The 24,535-nt window shown below is 37.6% G+C and overlaps 2 protein-coding genes across 5 annotated transcripts in view; both read left to right on the top strand.

Annotated features, from left to right (window-relative positions):
• rnf213b (ring finger protein 213b) overlaps positions 1 to 18,968 on the top strand; it is a 52,987-nt gene extending 34,019 nt beyond the window's left edge. Inside the window, exons 39-63 of the mRNA XM_079801224.1 lie at positions 614 to 714; positions 894 to 1,076; positions 1,156 to 1,301; positions 2,304 to 2,403; positions 2,542 to 2,653; positions 3,066 to 3,255; positions 3,376 to 3,566; positions 3,698 to 3,820; positions 6,129 to 6,239; positions 6,473 to 6,715; positions 6,810 to 6,894; positions 6,988 to 7,022; positions 7,114 to 7,362; positions 7,883 to 8,048; positions 8,631 to 8,716; positions 8,991 to 9,227; positions 9,336 to 9,468; positions 9,562 to 9,645; positions 10,059 to 10,239; positions 11,600 to 11,801; positions 11,911 to 11,988; positions 12,207 to 12,404; positions 14,595 to 14,684; positions 17,129 to 17,304; positions 18,121 to 18,968. Coding sequence (XP_079657350.1) covers positions 614 to 714; positions 894 to 1,076; positions 1,156 to 1,301; positions 2,304 to 2,403; positions 2,542 to 2,653; positions 3,066 to 3,255; positions 3,376 to 3,566; positions 3,698 to 3,820; positions 6,129 to 6,239; positions 6,473 to 6,715; positions 6,810 to 6,894; positions 6,988 to 7,022; positions 7,114 to 7,362; positions 7,883 to 8,048; positions 8,631 to 8,716; positions 8,991 to 9,227; positions 9,336 to 9,468; positions 9,562 to 9,645; positions 10,059 to 10,239; positions 11,600 to 11,801; positions 11,911 to 11,988; positions 12,207 to 12,404; positions 14,595 to 14,684; positions 17,129 to 17,304; positions 18,121 to 18,256 — 3,636 coding nt within the window. The 3' untranslated portion in view covers positions 18,257 to 18,968. The remainder of the gene's footprint in view (positions 1 to 613; positions 715 to 893; positions 1,077 to 1,155; positions 1,302 to 2,303; positions 2,404 to 2,541; positions 2,654 to 3,065; positions 3,256 to 3,375; positions 3,567 to 3,697; positions 3,821 to 6,128; positions 6,240 to 6,472; positions 6,716 to 6,809; positions 6,895 to 6,987; positions 7,023 to 7,113; positions 7,363 to 7,882; positions 8,049 to 8,630; positions 8,717 to 8,990; positions 9,228 to 9,335; positions 9,469 to 9,561; positions 9,646 to 10,058; positions 10,240 to 11,599; positions 11,802 to 11,910; positions 11,989 to 12,206; positions 12,405 to 14,594; positions 14,685 to 17,128; positions 17,305 to 18,120) is intronic.
• Positions 18,969 to 19,198: 230 nt separating this feature from the next.
• cep131 (centrosomal protein 131) overlaps positions 19,199 to 24,535 on the top strand; it is a 32,304-nt gene continuing 26,967 nt past the window's right edge. For 2 of the 4 annotated variants that reach the window (XM_079845678.1, XM_079845681.1), the window contains exons 1-5: positions 19,210 to 19,362; positions 20,059 to 20,253; positions 20,708 to 20,802; positions 23,276 to 23,387; positions 23,575 to 23,702. In XM_079845678.1, coding sequence (XP_079701804.1) covers positions 20,065 to 20,253; positions 20,708 to 20,802; positions 23,276 to 23,387; positions 23,575 to 23,702 — 524 coding nt within the window. In that variant the 5' untranslated portion in view covers positions 19,210 to 19,362; positions 20,059 to 20,064. Of the gene's footprint in view, positions 19,363 to 20,058; positions 20,254 to 20,707; positions 20,803 to 23,275; positions 23,388 to 23,574; positions 23,703 to 24,535 lie in introns of all 4 variants that reach the window. The other 2 variants (XM_079845679.1, XM_079845680.1) reach the window with 2 other exon arrangements.

A 24,535-nucleotide genomic window follows, 5' to 3' on the forward strand; every position in this document is an offset into this window, starting at 1 on the left:
CATCATTCACTGATGCATCCAGGTTGCACTCACTCACCATTATATATTTGGTCTAAAATGCAACTGTTCTCATGTTTTGCCACAGGACAAGAAGTGCGAGTAAATTATTTGTCATCTTTGCAGGACTGTGATATAAAGAGTGTGCAAAGTAACATTTTAGCAACTGTGTGAAAGTGAATTGCACATAACAGACACAATACCATTATAAACATGTATATCTATCGGTACAATATGCATCACATGACTAAACATGCGTCATTTTTTTCTAATACCTCCATTTTCACAGTCCACACTACAACACGAAAACAATGTTTTCAAAGTTATCCACTTTGGAGAGCGTTTTCAAAAAGCTAAATTTTCGTTTAATAAAAACTCAGTTTCAGTGTGGAAGGAAGGCCAAAACTGAGAGAAAAAGCTGCAAAACATATCAGTGTGGACAAGGCCTTATTGTTCATTACTTTTGTATAAGACACTGAAGCCATTTTTGTTATGGTAAAATTTGAGTGCTAAGCAAAATTTCTCAGCATAGATGCTGAATCAAAGTGACAAATTTGAGTCTAGAGCCCTAAAAGACCTTAGCATATATATGCTGCTTATGTTTCTTTTCTCACAGCTAATGGAAGGGTCTCCTGATTTGAGGAGCAAAGACAATCTTCAGAAAATCATCCGCATACTCAATGATTACAACAATGAGTCCATCAGCAGAGAACTGCGGTACTCTTGAATTTCATTGAGCTGTATGATATGAGATGATGTAAATGATTTTATCTGAAACCTTGACATTTTATTTTTATATACTTGTATATATTATTTATTTCTGCATTTTACTTTACTAAGCATTACTGAATGATTTATAACCTTTGTTTATTTCTAAACATACTCTTTCTTCACAGATATGGTGTGAAGTGCTCTGTGTGTCTGTTAGATCTGTCAGAGCCCACTTCTCTTCCTTGTGAGCATGTGTTTTGTCTGTCCTGTTTGAGGAGATCCACGGAGAGAGAAGGAACAAAGTACTGTCCCAAGTGCAGGGAACCTCTATCAAACAACTTCAGACCCACTGTCTCCACAACCATAGAGTTAGTTTAATTCCTTGTTCTTGGTAACCTCTGATAGATATAGATTGTAAAGTCAGATTTTTTTATTTGTCTGTTACAGCTTAGCCCTAAAGCAGCATAGAGAGATAACAAAATGCTGTAATGCATTTTTCCTGGAGGTGGTTTCTCGCTTCTGTCTGACTGATGATCAAGACCCCCCAGAGGACCTGGTGGAACTGCTTTTCTCTCTCCTCATCTTCGCACAAGGTGGGTGGATTTCTGTATATACTCATCCTGTTTATATTCATCCTTTTCAGTACAACTGCAAATGAATAAGGAGCTTTCAAGCTTAAAAAAGGATGTAAATTTAGCATGCAAATATCATAAAAGGGGTCCATGTGATTTTCTGTATTCCAAGTTGTCTGAAAACATATGATAGTGTAACAATGTTACCGGCAAGTGTTTAACATAAAATTTTAATCCAAAAATAAACAAAAAACTAAATGAAAGTAAAGCAGCAGCCCCTAACGGATGGCTGCTACACAAACATAAGGTTGAGGCCTGGTCCTCTCTCGTCTTGCATTGTCGTCACTCCTCCATTTATGCTTCCGGAGCTCCTCCATGAGACTCGAGACCAGTGTGATGCTCATTAACATTCGTGCCACCGGCCTCACTCAGTTCCCATGGCTCTCAGCCCCGCCCTGCTTGCCACATAGCCCTATCGCCCTTTGCAGCTACAGCACCTGGGTGTAAAGACAGACGAGGTGAGAGAAAAGGAGACGAGGATGAGGAGAGACCGAGAAAAGAGAGTGGAGAGAGGAAAAACATTTTTTGGTCCGGTTACTAAAATGCACTGCCATCCGGTCATTCACCAACTGGGGAAACTCCTCTGCTATGCCTAGCGGTAGCACTGGGATACTCCCCTCTGTGGACGGACCTCTAACTCCTAACTCTGGACGGCAACAGCTCCTTCGGCTTCTGCCATCACTCTCATTTTTATCCTTCCGGAGCTCGTCCGTGAGACTTGAGGCCCCGGCCTGCTTGCCACAGAGAGCTTTGTGTAAAAAACAGGTCGATTCATAATTCATAACAGGCCGAGTCATCATTATTTTCACCTCCAATATGCTAATAATTTGAGAACTGCTATGAACGGATGAGTTTTGTCAACCAAGTCATTGTAAATATCTAGAAAAAAATGATTTATTCTAATATGCTTTAAAATATGTTGTCTTTATAATGTTTATGTTTACATGTTTATAAACATTACAGGAGATGTTTATAAGACCAAAGAGCTCACCCCATTTTTGGAGTGTGTTGACCAGTGCCCTGTGGTGCGCTCTGTGCTGCCTAAACTCCTTCTGCAATACAGGTGTTGCAATACAACACATACATACAGTTTAACACACCAGGCATATGTGACCTTTTTTGTATAACTTTAAATATGCGATATATAGTAAGTGTTTCTCATTTGTATCAAGAAGAGTTTGAAATAAGATAATCTCTTCAGTTTTAAACAGATGAAGAAGCATATTCAAATGTACTTGGATAACCTGGAGAACAAGCTACTGGACAAGGAGGACAGAACTGAACTCTACAGACTCTTTGTTAACTGTTTCCAGGTGTGTCATAATCTCACCATTTTGTAACTCACATTTACTCAATAATGGCTCTCACCAAGGCAAGTATAATTTTTACTATTGCTCAAGTACTGAACTTAGGCGCTTTATCTGTTTTGTTTCATGGACATGAATGATTCATCAAATGTAATCATACTTAAGATTTTTGTTTGGTGGATAAACAAATAGGTAAAAAATCCTGTGGATTTGAGGGTGGATTTGGGCCAGTAAGCGACCACCTAGCAATGCCTTTGCAACCATCCAGAGTACCTTAGCAAATGCCTAGGAATGCACAAAACTTTTGTTGGTTTTTTTAATGAAGTATAATCATCAATGGCTATATTCCGATTTCAGCCACATTAATTATTATTTCAAATCTGCATGTATTTTTAAAAGCGGATGTATGTTTATTCAGGATTCCCTGTTTTGTTCTGGATTAAATGGAGATCTGAGGGACAACGCAAGCTTCCTTAGCCGACTAGCTCGTAAACAGACACCTTCCAGACAGAATGACCCAGCTGAGTTTCTGCTGTCTATGGCTCACCTCAGAATGTGTCTGGACTCTGCTGCCCGTATACTGTCTAGAGCTATCGGCCAAAGAACCGGTAAGATGTTCTGCTGGTCGGACCGATTCATGGCAGTTATATTGCAATGATTGAATGCATAACAGTAGATAATGTTAGCAAAACTGTGTGCAATCTTTCCATATGTTTGGTGTCTTACAGATAATTTTGAGGATGTGGAGATAAAGCTTTTGGAGCAGGTGAAGGCTGTGTGTGACTACTGTGACAACGACTGGTACAAAGTTTACCTGCTTCGAGCACTCAACAGGCAGGCTGGCATGGACTGTCTGCAAGCACTGATCAACAGCACTGATTATGAATGGATATTTCCTGTGGATATACTACGCCTTCATGTATGGTCATTCAAAATGAAGTTGCTTTTAGGGTGTTTATAGTATTAAATAGTTATGTAATAAAAATTAGTTTGAGGTTTTAAAAAGGATTTGTAGCTGCTCCAAGATCATTGTTATTTTCTCTTGTACAGAGGTTGATTCCTGGAGAGGTGGATCGTTTTTTGTGTTGTGGTCAGTCATACCACATTCTTAGAGATGGAGTGGGAGAAGCACTGCAGGAAGGCACGACACATGTACTCAAAGATGCTCTCCAGGTCAGTGTCTACATTTATATTCATTAAACAATACACACACAAAAACATTGTTATGTGAGCAAATACAAAATAAAGACTCAAAATAAGACTTCTCGGATGTCTAATTAACCCTCTGGGGTACTTCATTTATGGGTCACACTCAGGACTCAGGACAGGGCGGGATTAAGATAAAAAATGTTTTGAGTAAAATCAATTAAATATATTTTTGTTCATTAATATTTTTTCTTTTCTTTTTTGGTGTTTTGAGATAATTTTATGATTTATAATTAAAATGTATGCAATCATTATGAACCATTTTTTCCCATTGAATATAATAGAAAATGTATATATATATATATATATATAATTTATTATTATTATTATTATTATTATTAAAGCTGTATTTCATTTTAGAGTCAAGCCTAGGCCTCATGAAAGCAATTTTTTAAATGAGATCGGTGCCATCCGTTGGACACATTGAGCATTTGTATCACGTAATAGCAAAATTTTTACCACTATAGTGGATTTACAGTTCTCTGTAGAAAGGCTTGTGAATTCTAGTGATTTTTGCCCATATTTCCAATTTTTTGCAGGTTGTTGATTTTAATATATAATAACAGATTCTCAAAGACTATTTTTGTCAAGTTTTTTGTTTGTTTGGTTGGTTGGTTTACCCTCTGGGGTACTTTGGGTCAAAAATGACCCGAAGCATTTTATAATTGAAAAAAAAAAAATCGTAGCTTCATCGGAATGGTCTGAAACTTGGTGACTTTATTGGTACTAGGTATATGAACACCCCACAAAATTGGGGACAGGATTCGAAAAGTCTAAGTGGTTGTAAAAAAAAATTGGAAATTTGAAGTGCCCGTTTTACTTTATAATACAGTCAAACCTGAACATTGCTTTAGAAAGAGAACAAATGGAAAGCATTTGACTGTCATTTTTGACCTGAAGTACCCCAGAGGGTTAAGGACACATTTTCGAGTGCCAAGTTGTTTGTTGATGTACCAGGGCTCGACATTAAGCTTGTTCACATGCTTGTCCTTCGGACAAGTAAATCTGTCATCCACTTGTCCGAGTAAAATATGTGCTTGTCCGGAAAAATAAATAAATAAATTGTGTGTGTTGTAAATACATTTTTTTCTGAAGCAATATTCTCACCAGTGTTCAATCAGCTTTGACATATGCATATTTGTGATATTTTTACCTTTTATAAAGGGCATTTCCCCCTAATCTTATTAAATATAGGCTATGATTTAGATTTCCTTTTATATTCTTAAATTGGATCAATAAATTAAATTAGAAGACGACACTGGCTGTTACCAGTCAAATTAAATAATTTACACTGAAAAATTACAACTGCATTAAATAATGTTATGAGATAGTTTTAAATATTTTTTGAATTTACAAATAAAAAATGCTGGAAAGATGAAACTAAACCACCAGTAGGTGGCAGCAGATGACCGTCTGAATGAGTGAGTCATTGAGTCGATTCGTTCAAACGCTGATTCATTCAAGAATAAGGCAGTCGTTTTACGAATAGTTCAATTAATCTTTGATTCTATCGATTCATCTGAATCATTCACTAACACGCTGTTGCTGTGACACGCGTTCTGCTGTGATCTTTTGGAACTATTTTCGCTGCTGAAATGGAACAAAAAAACTCAATATTGCATCAAAATGTAAGTGACTTAATATTAATAATTGTTTATGGAGCTGTCATATGAAATCAGTGTCATTTTCAGTCGTGATGTTATTCAGGAAAACAGCACTCTTGGTAATGTGACATTGCAACTGTTATAAATATAAATAAACTCCACATTTCTACATTTTTACGGCAGTGTGTTAACTGAGTTTCTCTGTGTGTGCGGTGCACATTTGTTTCAATTTCTCCTCGAGAGGCTGCGCGAGCGTCAACAGTGCAACGTTATTACCGTCAGTTCATTATACATTATTATCATTCACTGTCAATCGCCACTTACAGTAATGAATGCAGAATCATTCTTGCATTTGGGTGATTCCCTAGTTATTTTTGTTAATGACGTTTTATCAGGCTACTTGTCCATCGGGCAAGTAAAATTCTCTTTCACTTGCCCCTTCAAAAAATCCACTTGTCCCGGACAAGCGTTAATGTCGAGCCCTGTGTACTGTATTAAAACATCATTTTTTTAGGATTCTTTGAGGATTAGAATAGCATTTATTTGAAACAGAAATTTTTTGTGACATTATACATGTCTTTGCTGTCACATTTGATCAATTTAGTGCATCCTTGCAGAATGAAAATGTCAATTCCATAAAAAAAAAAAAAAAAAATATTGCTTTTTTTCAGGCAATGGATGGTTCTGGCCCAGAGAAAAACGTCCTGCTGACTCTAGCTGTGTTCAGGCAGGTCACCTGTCGCTTCATGTCAGCTGAAAGAGCTATATCTCCTCAAGCACAGGTAAGTGTTAGGTTAGGTTTTATTAATTTTATCACTCAAGTGAACATAGGTCTAGAAACCAAGTATGGTGACATTTGAAATAACGACAAAGTTTCACATATTATCAATCTGATGTTTTAACTTCATGCAACCTTAAATAGTAACATGTTTGAGCAAGGAAGCGTATACTTTATAAGATTCAGAAAAACACACCTGGCAGACTTAAGCACCTACATTTTCCTCTTTGTCAACAGGATATCAGCTTCTTGGAGGACTTTATTAGAGATAACATCTTAGGGCATGCCAGAGAGCTCTGCACTGCTCTCTTATCCAATCAGATTGGAGGTCCAGGATCTTCCCTGAGACTCAGTGCAGATGTACCTGCTCAGCGGCGTCCTGTACTTGAGCTCCTAGTGCATGCGAGCGCAGTGTTTTACAGTGGAAACAGACTGCTAATTCCCCTCTACAACATTGCCTCTCAACCGCAGAGCATGACAGTAAGGACCACTACTTAATGAATATTACATATTTTGGTTTTTGAATTGATAAGGATGATGATTAAAATAGCCATGCTTCTCTACTCATCATCAGGAAGCCTTCCTACCCACAATGCCTGATGACCATACCAGTGAGGCCCGACAGTGGCTCAATGAGAGAAAACCCCCACAGATGTACTGTAAGTATGACATGTCCATTAAGACAATTAAGTCAAAAATGTCTTTAAATGCCACCAAATTAAAATTATTTGATTTTCATTCCGATCTTATAGTTTGTTCTAATGGTCATGCATGCTTTGTGGGAGAGGTGAGAAGAATTTTTTATTTTTATTTGAATGAATTGAGACTATTATCTGGGAAGATTATGATGAATTAATTATTTATTTCCACTTGTTTAGTGTGGTAAACCAGTGGCTTTGTCATCTTGTGCCACTTGCGGAGTGCCTATAGGAGGCCAGAACCATAACCCAGTGGAAGGTTTTACTCAAGTCAATAGAGTCAACGACCTGACACAACCTGGACATATACTGGGACGGGCTGACAACCGGTCTGAAGCCCCAAACAGGAATCTCACTCTAGCACAGTCTTGTGTCCTCCGTCTGTGTCTTCACCTGGCCATGTTACAAGGGGCCATTCATCACCCACAGGTAAAAAGGTTTGAAGGAACCCTAATGGCAATATGCGTGTGCAAATGTTGACTTTTTAGATGTGGTTTTACATGCTAACTCCCTTGTGTGTGTGTGTGTGTGTATGTGTGGACTGGTAATCCCTACGTTATGGGGACAAAATGTCCCCACAAAGATGGCAATATCCGAAATCCTTGTCCTTGTGGGGACATTTTTAGGTCCCCATGAGGAAAACATCTTATAAATCAGACTAAGTGATGTTTTTTGAAAATGTAAAGATGCAGAATGTCTCCTGTGATGGGTAGGTTTAGGGGCAGGGGCAGTGTAGGGGGATAGAATATACGGTATGTACGGTATAAAAACCATTACGCCTATGGAAAGTCCCCACAAAACATGAAAACCCAACGTGTGTGTGTGTGTGTGTGTGTTTGAAAATTTTTTTTACTCTTATCCAAATAATGGCAACTACTTAGTTAATTAGTGGGCCACTAGCATTAGCGAATCAAAAGCACTGTTTTCTAAAGGCCTTGGTTCTTCACAGGGCATCAGAAATATGATCAAACCAGCTGTTAATGAGGTCAATGAATTCCTTTGGCAACATATTGAGAAGGACATGGAAGTTCTTGGGAAGACTTTGAATCTTAACACGGATGACTCTGCCGTTTTAATTCATCTGATCTTCAGCAGATCTCTAGTGACCACCTCAGGTATCCATATTAATCTTGACTAAAGTTAAATCTTCTTGAAATTTTGACAATATTGCATGCATTTTACTTACATTAGTAACAATTTTTTTTATTTTAGTATTATTTATATGCTATTATAGTATTTATAAATACTTTTCTTGTTTAATATTTTTGTTTTTCGTTATATTTTGTTATACATTTGGACTGGAAACAAGACAAAAATACTTAGTAAGAAAAATTTTTTTGCAGTGTTGAATTTGCTTTTATTTTTTATTTTAATTTTGGTTGACATTTTAGTCATTTTGTTACGTACTTATATCATTTTTAGTTTTTATATATTTATGTATCGCTTTATTTTTATTTTTAGGTTTAGTAATTGTACTATTTCAAATTAAACGTATTTATTTCAATTATTTGCGACAGCGATATTTCTATTTTCTGTGTACGTTTTTCAACTAATGTTTATATTTTATTTCAGCTTTACTTCAATTACAGAAAAATAATTTTTAATAGTTTTAGTTTTAATTAACAGTAACAATACAGGAAAAAAATTTGCAATTGGAGAAGCTATGTTTAAAAAAAAAAAAATCCTCTCTACATCAGGTGCTGGTGTGGATCTGTCTTCACGCAAGTCCAGAGAGCAGTGGGAGAGTACAGTGTGTAAAACAGTCATCAGTCCTGTTTTAAAGGTCAGTCTTGATACTGATAAATGTCAAGGGGATACATTAAACCATAAGTCTTTAAAAACACAGATTAACTCAGGGATGTCCAATCCTGCTCCTGGAGGAGGAACTTTCAGACAGGTGTGTTTAGGCAAGTTGGAGCTAAACTCTGCAGGACAGTGGCCCTCCAGGACTCAGTTTGAACAGCCCTGGATTAACTCCTAAAAAATGTATATATGAGTATTATTGAGTCATATAACCGCATGTACTTGCTTCGATCAACCTTTATCTCTGTTTTCAGGATATGAACAGGAGGTTGGCCCGTGCACAGGAGCTGATTGCAGCTGATAACCGTCTTTCTGACAGCCCTCTGATGAACATGCTGAGGGGAGACCCTCAAAAAATCCTTAACCTCCCCACTAACTGCCCCACCCACCACTCTGCCTTCTGGAGCCCCTCACCTGTCCTAACGGTGGAAAGCTTATCGCAGCAATTAGACCAAAGTAAAGCAGCCCTGCTTACGCTTTTTGTCAATAAGGTTCGTTAAGTGAAGACATATCCAGGTCCTTGTGGAAGTTGCAAACATGATTTTATGTTGTCTTTAAGCATGTTCCCAAAAGTATATGCACATGTGTGTGTTTATCAGGTGCACTGCATACGACAGCTGATCCATTTGCCGGCTCTTGCTGCCCTGTTGTCTGATCTAATGAAAGTGCTTCCTTCAGGCTCTGAGACCCAAACCCACACCATCGCTTCACTGCTGCACAGTATTCCTGCTGGTCTGTCATGCTTATACTCACGGGTGGAGAGAGCTAGTTGATTGATTTATGAAGCTTTTGTATATATGTAACATTACTGTACTCTAATTATAGGCCACCAGAAGAAATTATTGTTGGAAAGAGTAGAGATCTTCATGAAGGTGTGGAACCAACTCAGAATGGAAATATCCAATAACAGTAAGCTGTTAGAGGTTATACATTTAAAACACGTAGACCCGGTTTCACAGACAGGGTTTAGACTAAGCCAGGAATCAGGATTAGGCCTTAGTTCAATTAGGACATTTAAGTAGCTTTAGAAAAAAAACATCACTGGTGTGCATCTTGAGATAAAACAATGGCACTGACATATTTTACGATTTTAATTAAAACAGCTGAAACGTGCATTTTAGTCTGGGACTATAGACTTAAGCCTTGTCTGTGAAACAAAGGGATAAATGCTTAAAAGTGTTAAACGCTACAAGTGAATTTAGACAGCACAACATTATAATGTATTATAATGAAAAATGGATAACAGACCGATTTTTTTTGTGCATCCCTACATAGAAAAAACAATAATTTGGCTAACCTGTTGAATTGTTTTATTATTTTAGCTTCAGTGGGTTTGGATTCTGCACTTTGTGAAAAAGATCTAACTAAGGAAAGCTCCGGGCAGTTTCTGTCCCTGAGTCGTCGCGGACCAGGCTCGTGTCTCCACGCAGTCATAGATCTTCTGTCTGAGACCCACAACAGTCTTGTGCGAGAAGCCAGAAAACTCTGTCACCTGGAAGACAGGTGTGTATTTGAGAATGAGTTTACACTACTGTTCAAAAGGTTGGGGTTGGTCAGATTTTTTAATGTTTTTAAAGAAAAAAATATATATAAAATTCATTTAAAATAACTGTTATATATGTTATATAATATATTTTAAAATGAAATGACATTTGTTCCTGTGATGGCAAAGCTGAATTTTCAGGAGCCATTACTTAGCCATTACTCTTTTTCGCGACATAAAAAAAATTTACATTCTACATTTGTGAAAATGTCCGGTATTTAGTTTCATTATGATAATAATTTATTATGTACTGAAGCAATGTTTGGATTCACAGCACACATTAGCTCTGTAAAGCATAAAGTCTGAGCAAAAGGTGAGAGTTCATTAGCAAAATTTACTGCAGTTCTGCTATGGCTTTCTTTAACACTTTTTCATTGAAATAGCAAAAACAGTCACTTAATATTCAAATGTTGTATAAAATCAATATTAATACACACACACACACACACACACACACACACACACACACACACACACACACACACACACACACACACACACACACACACACACACACACACACACACACACACACACACACACACACACACACACACAACACACACACACAGTAACAATGTAATAGTCTTAACTGTCACTTTTGATAAATTTTATGCATACTGTAGTGTATATGCAAGTGTAAGAAAGAAAAGCACATTCTAACCTGTACTAGTTGAGACCATTTTAATGGTAGAGTACGAGTTTACATATTTTTAAGTCTAAGGATGCTTCTCAAATGTAAGGCTTTATTCTAGTGAAGCTGTGGAAAAACGTGGAGGTGGAAATGCTAGAATGAGATGGTCTAGTAAGTGCACATCGCTACGTCCCACATGTTCCCGCCCCCAAGGTCACGGCATGAAAATACAAATTTTGCAAGAATACTTCTTATAAATATTAAATCTTTATATTAACTGGCTTTCTTTTAATACAATACAGTGAATGACAATCATCTGTGGTCTCCCAGTGATTACATTATTGGCAGTTTAGTGTTGAGTGATTAATTTACATCAAAACAAACATATCCGAAATCAGACAAACTCAGTGCTGACTTTCCATCAGTTCTTTTTCCGTGAATTGAAAAATGTGCAAAGGATTGTGGTTGATTTAAGGACGTGAAGAATGATGAATCCTTCGAATTGAGCTGAATGAAAGATGCAGAACGAAAGAAGCCTTTCAAGAATCCTTCAAATTGAGGGGTTTGATGATGTGGCAGTCAAGATATGCAGCCTTGCTAGGATGCAGCCTTCCATTTGAGAAGCACACTAAATATTTTTCAATGTCTTATTGATGCATGTCAATTAGTTGCGTTTTATTTTACAGTGACTATAAAGTTCCATTGGTGGCGCTGTCCGAGAGCCAACTTGCCCTGTGTCACCCGGAGAGGGAGTTGCTCCCTCTGGTGTTAGCTAACTGCCATTACACACTAGAGAAGGGTCAGCAGACAGTCAGCTCCTATGACCATCAGGCAATTGAGAGAGAACTCAGCAGACGATTTTTTGCAGGCAAACCACGCATTCAAACAGTGAGTCCACTCATTTTAAATCATATTATCCAACTGGTGTACAACCAGATATCAACATATGACCAGATTCATTGGTTACTTTTCACTGAAAATTCTAAATTCAATGCAGGACACTGATAAATATCTGAGAAGACACCATCAGAATTTCATAGAAATCCTCAATGAGGTCAGAGCCAAAATACCTCAGGTAATTTCCTTCAGTCTCTTTGCACTTCATTCGTTTGATCAAAAACAGTAGGCCTCAGCAGAGCAAATTTCTCTGGTTAAGGGTGACATACTGTAGAAATATAATGTGATATCATTACTATAATTATTTATTAATATATTTTTGTTTAATTGAAATTCCACTTACTGAAAGAACTTTTTCTTCTTAAGGAAGCCTAATTTTTCCCATTTGATTGACAGGAACCACTAAAGGGCTCTCTGCTCAGCTCCATGAGATCAATGTTACGTTCATTCACTCATGTGTGTGATGCAGTGTATGTGGTGGAGATTGGACTTCGTTTCCTAGGTAAAACTGGAGGAGACCCACAGGCCCTGCTGCTCTCCTATCTGACAGAATCTTTGAAAATGGACCAACAAATCTCAAGCAACATAGCTGAGGTAAGGAATTTAAAATGGTAACTTAAAGGAAATTTAACCAAGCAGGTATTTCACCACTACTATCACAGGGCTCCAGACTGCGACCTTTTTTTCCTGCTGGTGCAACTAAATTTTGTTGTTTTGCCCAACTGATAAGAGCTGCAATTTCTGTTACATATGAGAAACATCAATGACAAACAAAACGGAAGCAGAACGGACCTGCGCTACTCGTTTGAGCTGCATTGCGGGGACTGTTTATCAGCTCAGTGCAAGCTCATACACGAGCCAATCTCGATCACATGACACCATTGCTACACAGCGCTGGGAGATGCAGTGAGAAAGCGTTTGAATTCGCCACAGAATTAATAACATTGCTACTGTGAGATCTAGTGGCAAGCGTTCACCACAGAATTCTCTGTTATTAGATCAAGCAGAGCTGGCATGGAAACCAGGAGAAACCATTGTTGCATGAATGAAGTTCAGGGGTTTCAGTCCACAAATAATAAACATTCACCATGGATTTAATGTAGCATCCCATGGTATTGTGGAAGAAATAGTCTATAAACGTTTTTTTGAATGTTGTCATTATTCATTTCAGGGTTCATTCAACCTTTTGAGAGTGAAATTCAAGCACTTTTCAAGGGCTTTTAAGTGCTTCACACTTTTACAGCACTACAAAACTCTAAATATTATCCAATTTTAATGTTATTTTTAATCTGATGATTTGTAAAACTAAAAGTTTAAAGGTGTAGGCCACTTTTTAAAATAAAAGTGCTTGTTTGCCACAAAGACATGAAAATACCACTATAAACAGTATATGGCGGCAAAGGAGCACTTATTCATAGTTTTCATGTGTCGTCACACGCTTATAGGAACGCCCACCTGGAGGGCAAAACAAGGCTCTCCTCCATTGCCCACCAGTCAGTTTTACCAGGTTTGTAGTCAGTATTAATGCAGTAAGACAGGGACATTAAAATACCAAATTCAATATACACCTTATTGATGTTGCATACTTTGTACAGGAAAGCAGATGAACACAGAATATTAGTGCAACACGAGGTTTCTCGTAAGGTGTTTTCCCCATCGAAACCCATTATAAAGAAAAGGCGTTGCATTCATATTCTTGCCTCATCTACTCGCCTGTATATAGTATGCATCATCAAAAAGGTGTAAACTGAATTTGAATCTTTTAATATCACTATTTTAGTAGGATTAGCGCACTTTAAGGGTGGGTTGCACTAAGGATTCTTTAGCCTGTCGTCATTCACCCTCCGTCTGCTGCTTGATCAGCTCTATAACGGTTTTACTGCGTAATTAATCTGTTTAAAATTAAGTGGTGCAACAACTCGATTTAAAATAAAAACCATATCAACAAATCCTTTAAACTTTGCTTAATTTAATCCTTATTGGCGCAGCTCACCCTGTAGTGTTTTTCACGTTAAGCGTTTTAAAAACGTCCCACGGTTTTCAGTGATTGAAATACTGCAGCAGGTGCTGGATATGGATCATAAGTGCCCAAATCGTGCATCTTGTTCACATATTTTTGTTTTAAGGTGGAAATTTGACAGGCTTGTGCTGCCATTCTATGGAGTTCTATGGTGGTTTTGCCCTCCAAGGCTCCGCGACAGTCACGTGACTGAAAACTATGAATTGACTTACAAGCAATTTCCACTCCTCAATATATGGAAAAAAGTAGGAAGTAACAAAGTCTCATGAAAAACAAAAACTGTTCTTCGAATTGTGACAGAAAACAAGTAGAGTGCTCCTTCTATTATCACTGAAGCTGTTGGTCAGTTCAGTGTGATACTATAAAAAAACAGTGGTACATTTAATAACTGTCACATTATTTAAATGTTCCCTATAAAAATTTGTTTTTTGCACATTACTGTTGTTAATAAAAGTTAATTTTTATCTGCATATCAATTCAAGCTCAGTGCTTCACTGTTAAATTTCCAATAAACAAATATGTAATATTATTGGTAAATGCACTTATTAACAAAACAATGCAAAATAATAGTAATTTTATTATTAAATTAAATTTATGATACATTTTCCTCCAGCGCCACCATATCAGGTGCTGGCGCCACCATCTGTAGAACTTAGTGGCGCGGGTCCCACTGCTCTCAAATGTTAGTCTGTCTGGAGCCCTGCCGTATCAGAGCATATCATCTATATAAATCTGTAATTCGAATCCACGCTTCTTGGTTTCAGGCTTTAAAAGAGAACCGGCTTAGTCAGTGCACAGCCACCTGGCAGCTCCTTACCTGCTGGAAGAGTGAACTGATGATGAGGAAAGGACAGGTAATGTGACATTCAGCCTAGCTGTGATGTGAAGCATACAAGAAGTTTGTTTTGAGACACATATCTATCACATAGTATTTTTACATCTAAACTATGAAGTAATTACAGTTATAGCATTTGTTTTCTTCTGATCTCCCTACATAAGTTTACACAGAGCCAATGGGAAGCATGCTTTAACACAGATTTTGAGCATAACAACATTTCCTCAGTATAGCCCTCAAAATAAATTCTTCTTCTTTACTAGTGCAAATAGTCTGCCTTGTTACACTAACTCCGCCCACCATTAGTCTATGTCCCCCCTGTAAGTTAGAATCAGCTCAGAGTAGTGTTTATTTTAAATGAAAATTATGTAACCAAGCAGATCTCGGCAGCCATTGACAACCATAGTATTTTTTTTTCCAACTATGGTAGTCAATGGCTGCCGAGATCTGCTTGGTTACAGACATTCTTCCAAATATCTTCTTTTGTGTTCAACAGAACAAAGAAATGTATACAGGTTTGGAACAACTTGAGCGTGACTAAATGATGACAGAATGAAACATTTTGGGTGAACTATCCTTTTAGAAGTAGGTGTAGGGAAGGTAACGTCAAGTACTGTACAAGTAATGTCCCAAATAAAGCAGCATCCATTTATTATTTTAATAAATATAATCATATACTCTGAATATGTTATTATTGCAAACTGTTTTACAATATACTACAATACACTTGAGGTGCAAATAGTATCTGCCACTAAGTATAAATAGCATCTAACAACTATTTACAAAAAATACTGCTATTTTTTTGTTGCCATTTACACTATTTGAAATTTGGACTAGGTAAGATGAATAGTTTTATTCAGCAAGGATGCATTAATTGATCAAAAGTGACAAGTGACTAAAGGCATTTACTCTATGTTTCTTGTTCAAATAAATGCTGTTCTTTCTCACTTTGTTTATCAAAGAATCCTGACAAAAATGCATCACAGTCTCCACAAAAAATGTTAACGGGTTAGTTCACCCAAAAATGAAAATAATGTAATTTATTACTCACCCTCATGCCGTTCCACACCCGTAAGACCTCAATGAACACAAATGAAGATATTTTTGTTGAAATCCGATGGCTCAGTGAGGCCTCCATAGGGAGCAAAGCAATTTACACTCTCAAGATCTACTAAAAACATATTTAAATCGGTTCATGTGAGTACAGTGGTTCAATATTAATATTATAAAGCGACAATCATTTTTTGGTACGCCAAATAAAAACTAAATAACTACTTTTATAGTGATAACCGATTTCAAAACACTGCTGCATGAAACTTCAGAGCGTATCGAATCAGCGAGTCGATTCAGTGATTCGGAGCGCCAAAGTCACGTGATTTCAGCAGTGTGGCGGTTTGACACGCGATCCAAATCATGATTCGACTCGCTGATTCGATACGCTCTGAAGCTTCATGAAGCATTGTTCTGAAATCGGTTATCACTATATAAGTCGTTATTTCGTTTTTTTGGCGCACCAAAAATATTATCGTCGCTTTATAATATTAATATTGAACCACTGTACTCACATGAACTGCTTTAAATATGTTTTTAGTACATTAATGGATCTTGAGAGTGTAAATTGCATTGTTCCCTATGGAGGCCTCACTGAACCTTCAGATTTCAACAAAAATATCTTCATTTGTGTTCCGAAGATAAACAGGGGTCTTAAGGGTGTGGGACGGCATGAGGGTGAGTAATAAATGACATTATTTTCATTTTTGGGTGAACTAACCCTTTAAGCTGCACAGCCTATGATAATCATAAATGTTTCTTGAGCACAATTCAACATATTAGATGATTTCTGAAGGATAATGTGACACTGAAGACTACAGTAATGATGCCGTAAATCACATCAATATATTTTTTATAAAATATATTAAAAACGAAAACAGTTCTATTAAATTGTGATAATATTACACAATATTGAACTGTTTTACTGAATATTAGATGCAGACTTGGTCAGCATAAAAGACTTCTTTCAAAAACATTAAAAAACTCCCCAAACTTTTGAATGGATTTATATGCATGTATAATTTCTGTTAAAATAAATGTTTTCACATTGCATTCTTTGTATAGGCATCTAATCCCAATCCCCCCTTCTGCTTAGCTATTTAGCCTGTCACTAAACTGACCCCATTACTAGTGACCTATGTTGACCTCCTCTGATTGACCCTAAACAACAGAGAGATCGGACAAACGAGGGTTGTAAATCCAAGGGAAAGTGTTGGTCCAAGTGTGCCAAGCGAGAGCGTGTGCCACAAACAACAGTTCAAAGACTTTTAACCCATGCTCTTCTGAATAGCTGGACAACATTGCTTAAAGATTCTAGCTTCATTCCAGAACATATTAATGATGTTTTCATCTTTATTGGTCAGGTATATTATGGTTTCTCTAATTTACTTCAAATCTTTTAAATTTTTACAGGATCCATTCCAGCGATTGTCCAAAGAATTCAGAGATAGACTGAATTCAGAGGAAAGAAAGCACGTGAAGGTTTTCCTTGGGCTCACAGATATTGACATTTTCTCTTTGGAGTTACATGAGATCCTTCTGCTCAGGACCAACTGCACTGTGGATGATGGCTTCGCTCCGCACTGGGAGTAAGAACTGATCTTATTAATATATTTTTTTATTTATCCTGCAGTTTAGCCGTCTGGACTGCAGCCTTCTGGGCTCACCATTTGGGGTTTGATGAGGCAAACTGGCCACAAAAGGCAAACTGCCCACAAAAATGGCCTGACCATTTCACATAATCACATAATTTCACATGTTTTGATCAGCAGACTTTTTACATGTCAATTTCATTATCGCACATTTTTTTTTGTTATATGAAACCAGAGTTATACAGCAAAACTTATGCAAAATTATACTGCAATCAAGTATTTTAAAGATCTGAATAGTAATTCATTTTAAAACTGAATAACACTGAAACGTTTGATATCTGGCTTGTGATTGAAAACATCAATCCAATTTCCGAATTTCTTACACTTTAATGTCATTGTTCAGGATAATTATTGTCAAAACGAAAAGTCAGGAAATGTTCTGGCATCCAAAGCAAATACACTTAAAAAGATCCTAGAGCATTTAGTACCAAGTCGACAAAAAGAGACCATAAGGGTCTTTTAAGTTTTACCCAGAATGGGCACTTTCAATCACAACAATGCAGACCTCCCACTCCCAGACCTAGTCATTCCCTGAAGACCTGTGGGCTTTTAAACCCAACTGAGGCACACTTTGACCCCTCCAGGCTTCCATCTGTCAGTATGCCCTGTTCTGGTCACCTACTGAGCAGGCAGCTGGTCGGAAAGAAAAGGAATGCGTGCGTTGAGAACAATAGAATCCAAAGCTAACTGTTGATCCTAAGCCACACCACTGAACACCCTTCCTCCTTTCTCTTTTTGTGTTCCACCATGTAGCATCAGGTCCACCATGGAATTATATTTCGAGGAGAAGAACATCACTTCTTTTCCTGGTCTAGATAGTCTTCCAGAGGAAATGACATGGGCTAAAGCAGCAGACATCTGGAGGCTTGCAGTGGACTTCAAACATTGAAACGAATGAGCCGAACCAGAATGAATAATATGTGAAAAGATCTGGGGCCAGTTGCATAAACACAGCCATTATGTTAAGACAGTGTCTTAAGATCTAGTATGACCCACTAGCAGTTAGTCAAGGGGCATTCAGTCTTAATTTTCGGTATCAAATTAGGCCAGCCTATGTTATGAACAGTCTTAAAGAAAACAAATATTGATGTCTAACTTGTACGACTATATAGTGATCGGACCCTGGACTACTTTTGTTGATTTTGTTGTCAGATTGTAATTTCTGTTGTATAGGACTCATTCCAATGACCTAAATCTTGTCTTTTTTATTGTTTATTCAATTGATTTAAAATGATCTGTGTTTACTCCTTTAGGACTTTGAATATGTCTTTATAATGTTAATCACTTCATTGTTTAGAGATTTGTTTAGACTTGAATTCAATTCAGAGACCAATAATTAATTGAGCAATATAGCCTGTTGTAACACATTGCCATTTATTTTGCTTCATTCTACTTTTGCTTTTAATCAGGGTCATATAAAGTTGTATCACTGATGTACAGTGCATTTACATTGTGACCAATTTGATTTGTTTACAAAAGATACAGAAATCTGTCTAGAAAATTAACAGTTTTTCTACCCCTAACGGGAGCAGCCGGAGTTCATTTTAGTTTCTGTAACTATAAAATATAACGTTCAATAAATAAATACCTTTTGCCATGTTCATTATTAGCTTAATTAGTGTGTCACATTTAAAAACCTTACAAGAAGTCATCATAGTAAATTATTTATCTCAGTAGCTCAAATTGACACCACATCTGCCGCCTGTGCAGCACGCCTACCAACCTTGCCTTGTCGCCACGCCTCTTTCCGCCATCATGACTAAAAACATATCAAAACAGCCAATCAGATCATCGGAATGCTGGGAGCTCCACCAACCAAAAACTCTTAATGGGCGGCGCTCTGTATGTTTTCTGGTTGTCAATGAGAAGATGTTGCGCTGTGGAGTGGAGTTGGAGACAGATGAGAAATCACTGTCAGACGCTCCAAACGGGAATAACGACGCTCTTATTTGAATAAAGACAGTTTCTTTGCCTGATGTGGACGATTTAGAGGAGGTAAGCTTTGAATTGACCGTTTAATCCTACTGTTTTCGTCGTGTTTATCATGTGAAGCTAGCAAGAAGTGGTGCAAGAAAGACTGTTTCGCCATAGCTGAACCACAATGCAACCCTGTGATAGTATACAGTAACTATTCAATGAAACGTTTTGTTTATCTTTGTGCATGTTTCTCAGAGGCAGTGTATTGTGTTTTGACCTTCCTCAGGTTTGAGATGATACCGGTGGCCTTTGGTTTTAAATGTCCTTGTTTATTGTGTTTAAACTGTAACGTTAGACGTTCGTGATAGAAACTCCTAGACACTAACGTTAGTCATATTGAGGTTTATTTATATCTAGTTTCCAATATACATATAATATAAACCAAACAGTGTCTGGAAATCTTTTTATATTCGATGTGTTGGTGCTTTGAATCTGTTACCATAGAGACAGCATCAGTGTTGACATAAAATACTATTATATTCCACCTTCTTCTAATCTATAGGATCAAAAGGTCATGGAAAAACCTGTAAATATAAGGGACACTGAATATTGAGATTTCCAGGGATGTTTCTAGTTATGTTTAGCTCTAAAATATTAAATCAGTGTAAATACAATCATTGTGTTAAAATGGTGATTTGCCAATAACATTGGAAATTCAGAAGTCAAACATTGTCCTGATACTATCCTGACCGAATCCTTTTCTATGCTCATCAGTTTAAGATGCATACAACTCGCAGTCCATCCGCGTCCGTCCAGACAGGAGCAGCTGGAGACGTACTGGACCTCAGCCTGACCGGCTCTCAGCTCTCAATGGGCCGCAGACCCAGCAGTGCTTCACCTGGAAAACACTTCTCTCGATCCATATCGGTGTCTGTGGCCAGTGACGGCCGGGGGAAGCGAAACACTTTGGTGAGTCTGTTTGGCTAAAAGACTGTGTAATGATCAACAATATAGTAGTAGGTGTCCCTTGTTATAAGATGAATGAAAAAAACAGTGATGGTCATAACTGTGTATACATACACATATCACTTTAAAATATATTTTAATGTATTGTAACATGTGTTTTCTTTGTCACTATTGAGAGAACCATTAAATTAAAGTTTAAAGTAGAATAGAAGTAAATTAATACACGACACCTGTACTGCTCGTTGCTTAAAGCCATGTGATAACTTTATGTGAAAGAAGTAATATATCACTATGCAGTTTGGACATCAATAACCTCAAATATCATTGGTTGTCTTGTAACCAAATGGCGTGATGTAAAAACTGCTTCTTTAACGTGAGAGATGCTCCATTTTAAACCTGTTCTTATTCTGAAGCAGGCCTAGTATTGTAACTGTTTTGCACTTCTTGTTGTTGGCAGACTGATGCTGGATTGGGAAGCTCACGGGCAATTAAGAACCTGCGCCGGTCCAACAGCACCACACAGGTGAACCAGCAGGCCAACACAAGCCCCAGGTACAGAACCATCTGTCATTCCTTTGCATACCATTTGACTCTTCTGGTGCTGATGAACCCCCCCCCAAAAAAAATCTAAATAAACGAGATGAATTAAAAAGGTTTATGGTTGTTTTTGATGTTATTATTTTCATCACAATTAAGCATTTTCTTTTCAATTCTCATTACCGTAGTGCAAAAGAAAATTGCACAAAAATGATATTGCACAAACAATACTTATATATTAAGTTGTATAGCATTTGTACATCATATGTTGTACTTTCTCTAGTTTATGCTGTTACTTTACAAAATGCAGTGTTTGTTTACTATAATATTTTAGAATGTAATGGGGAAAAAAACTAATATAAAATTACATTAAAGGTGAACTATGTAAGATTTTTGTAGTAAAATATCCAAAAACCACTAGGCCAGTGTTATATATTTTGTTCAGTTGAGTACTTTGAATATCCCAAATGTTTCCAACTATTTGTAAATCGTGAGAAATTGCTATTTTAACCAAGGAACCGGGACGTGTGAGCTATGCGTTTGAGGGAGTCGCCTGTCGATTGTGTCATATATGCGTTACCCTCGGTTTCCGCGAGGTGAAGACCACATGTCCCAAGATTCTGCGCTCAAGCGTGCCGTCGTTAAACTACGCCTTTGTTTTGGCGACCTCTAGTGGACGTAAAAGTTACATAGTTTAGCTTTAATTTAAATAATTATATATAATAAATCATATTTGTTTATAATACAGTTATAACAATGAGATTTTATTTTTCCAGTACGGTAATGAGAATACTGTCTGCAAATAAAATAAATCTTGGTCCTAAAAGGACCTAAAAACGGTCTTTATGAAACGCATAACTTCTGATTGATTTCTTTTGATTTTGGGATGAAATATGAAAATGTTTTGTGAGATTCACCCATCGACATGTGCCAGCTGTCCTATTCAGACCTTGTGAATGGATAATCCCCAAGGGACATGAGTGAGAGGTTAGCTGACAACTTATTCAACATGTATGATCTTCTAAAGCAATGATGGCATGTTTGTGCACGTACATGTCTAGTGCACATGCCTGCATGCACTCACTTCACCCAAGCTGTGGTATGCCTGGTTGATCACCTTCTAGACGTGGAGGTTGGGGATTTATACCCTTAAAGCAGCAACAGCTGGGGGTTGAGTGAATTTGGTTTCCCCCAGACAATAGCTATTGTGGCCTGGTGGCTGCAGCACTAGACAAGCAAGAGGGGGCTGGGTTCAGCTTTGTCAAGAAGGGGACCCGGGGTCTCCGGTTTCACTCGAATGAGGACTCAGTGAAAGGAGAAGTGTGCATGCTGAAATTCTTTTGTCCGGCAGCTGCCAGTCCTTCCCTCCCCTCCCAATGGATCCTGGGATGCCACAGAGGGGTTTAAATGTAGGAACGACCGAATACCCCTTCCCCCTTCCTTCTGGTGTTTAATCACTGTCATTCCGTGACCTCTCTTCCCTCTGAATCGCTTAAAAAGAGGAAACGTGGAGGAATGTAGTTCCTTGATTTGCTGGACCAGCTGACGCTTTGTGCCCCTTACACCCCCAAAACACTCACACATGCATACTGAAGTTGCTAGAACAGATGCCGGTGGGTCAGACATAGGGGTGAACATCATGTGAAACATTTGATGCAATTTAAATATTAAGGGATGCGATTGCCATATGCTTATGGACATCTGCCCCTTTAAAATCCGCCTCTGCTGTAGCATTCCTCTGCTGGGAGCCCAGTGCAGCTGTTGTCACCTCCGAAAAAAGGAACTTTTTTTTTTGTATGCTCGTCTGATATGTTTAGCCTAAATAGTCTGGTTGGTTTTACTGGAGATAAATCTCAGGTCATGCACTAGATTTGCCCCTAAAGAAGAGGCAAATCTAAAGAAGGGAAACACAGGCTAGGCATTCCAAATATTTATAAGAAGCATTTGAACAAACCCTATACAACAACTATTCACTTATATCATGTACCAATTGCACTATGATTACTTTTTTCCCACAGTTTTAAACCATGTATATTACTGTTCAAATGTTTGCGGTCCGTATGAATTAAATTAATGCTTTTATTCAGCAAGGATGCATTAATTTGATCAAAAGATTATTTTTGAACATTATATTCATCAAAGGATCGTAAAAAATGTATCACAAAAATATTAAGCTGTTTTCAACATTCATAAAAAGAAGAACAATTTTTTTTTAGGACCGGATCAGCATATTAGAATGATTTTTGAAAGGATCATGTGACACTGGAGTAATGGCAATCCCTGTAAATTACATTTTAAGATATATTAAAATAGAAAACAGTTCTTTTAAATTCAAAGAATATTTCCCAATATTACTGTTTTTAACTGTACTTTTGATCAAATAAATTCAGCCTTGGTGTCTGTAAGATAACATGTATTTGGTGTGTAATACTCTGACCTTTCTGTCTTTCCTTCCTTCCTGTCTTTCTCTCTCTGCATCTGAATGCAGTGAAGGCCACACAGAAGACTTCCTGGCTCTGTTCAACAGCAGCTCTGATGGACGTAGAAAACTGGCCGGCCTCTCCAAGACGTCCAAAGACCGTACCACTTGGAACATATTGGTACTGTCCAACTCAGCCACTATTTTATTAAGTCTCGTGTCATTGTGATTGTCAGATCTTATTAAACTTTTCGTAAGGGTAACTGGCCTTTTTGATTGTCATGCTAGGAAAGTAATTTAACAAAACCTGTGAAGGAGGGCTTAAAAAATGGTAAGCTTAAAAGTAATGTGGTCTGTCTTGCTTTCAGGATGATCAGCCAAGAGTGTTCCCTGTGCCCAGCAGCTCTCACAGTACCTGCAGTATGGATTCTCCTACAGGGCTGAAGAAGAGGGAATCTGGCGTCTCTCTGGCTGCCAACTTCACTGCCAACAACAGGTGGGAGGCCATTTTGTCCTACAGCTCTAATAGTTAGCTTTCAAACTCTCTTGTTGCCATGACAACCATGTCACTGACAACAGATTCATTTTACACCTTTTTTGTGCTTGTCAATCAAAGCATGAGCATGCCCTACGGAGAAGAGTGCTAGGATTCCTTTCGATTTTATGGCTTTTGAATATACACTGGAGAAAAAAAAACACATGGATTGTCATGTTTATTTCAGATTTCTTCAGAGTGAAGTATGTATTTTTTTCATATTTTTCCTAATTCCCAATATGGACAAAGGCATCCAGCTAAAAGGAAGATGAAAACACAGACTTATTAAACATACAATAATTACAACTGTGACGATATATGGTTTATCTGGGTTCTTCAAGCCATCTCAGGTATTTTCATAAGAATAAAGTGTAATTCTAATTAGGGGTGTCGAAATTAATCGCTTCTTCGATGCATCGCGATGCAGACGAGGAAACTTCGGTATCGGTTCAGTAATAGACCATAACCGATTATAATGTACTGATTCTTTTCTGACTTCATTTGTCACGCACATGCTTTGTTGCGGTAGCATACAATGGCAGAGGGAGGCGAGACTCGAGTGCAAGTAATTAAAATGCTCCAACTACTTTAACCCTCTTGGGTACTTCGGGTCAAATGACCCGAAGCGTTTTATAAAAAAAATGTTAAAAATCGTAGATTCATCGGAATGGTACGAAACTTGGTGACTTTATTGGTACTTGGTATATGAACACCCCAAAAAAATTGGGGACAGGATTTGAAAAGTCTAAGTGGTCGTAAAAAAAAAAGTCACACTCAGGACCTTCCATAAGAAA

Source organism: Gobio gobio (assembly GCF_949357685.1).
Source record: "Gobio gobio genome assembly, chromosome: 20".
Taxonomy (NCBI): domain Eukaryota; kingdom Metazoa; phylum Chordata; class Actinopteri; order Cypriniformes; family Gobionidae; genus Gobio; species Gobio gobio.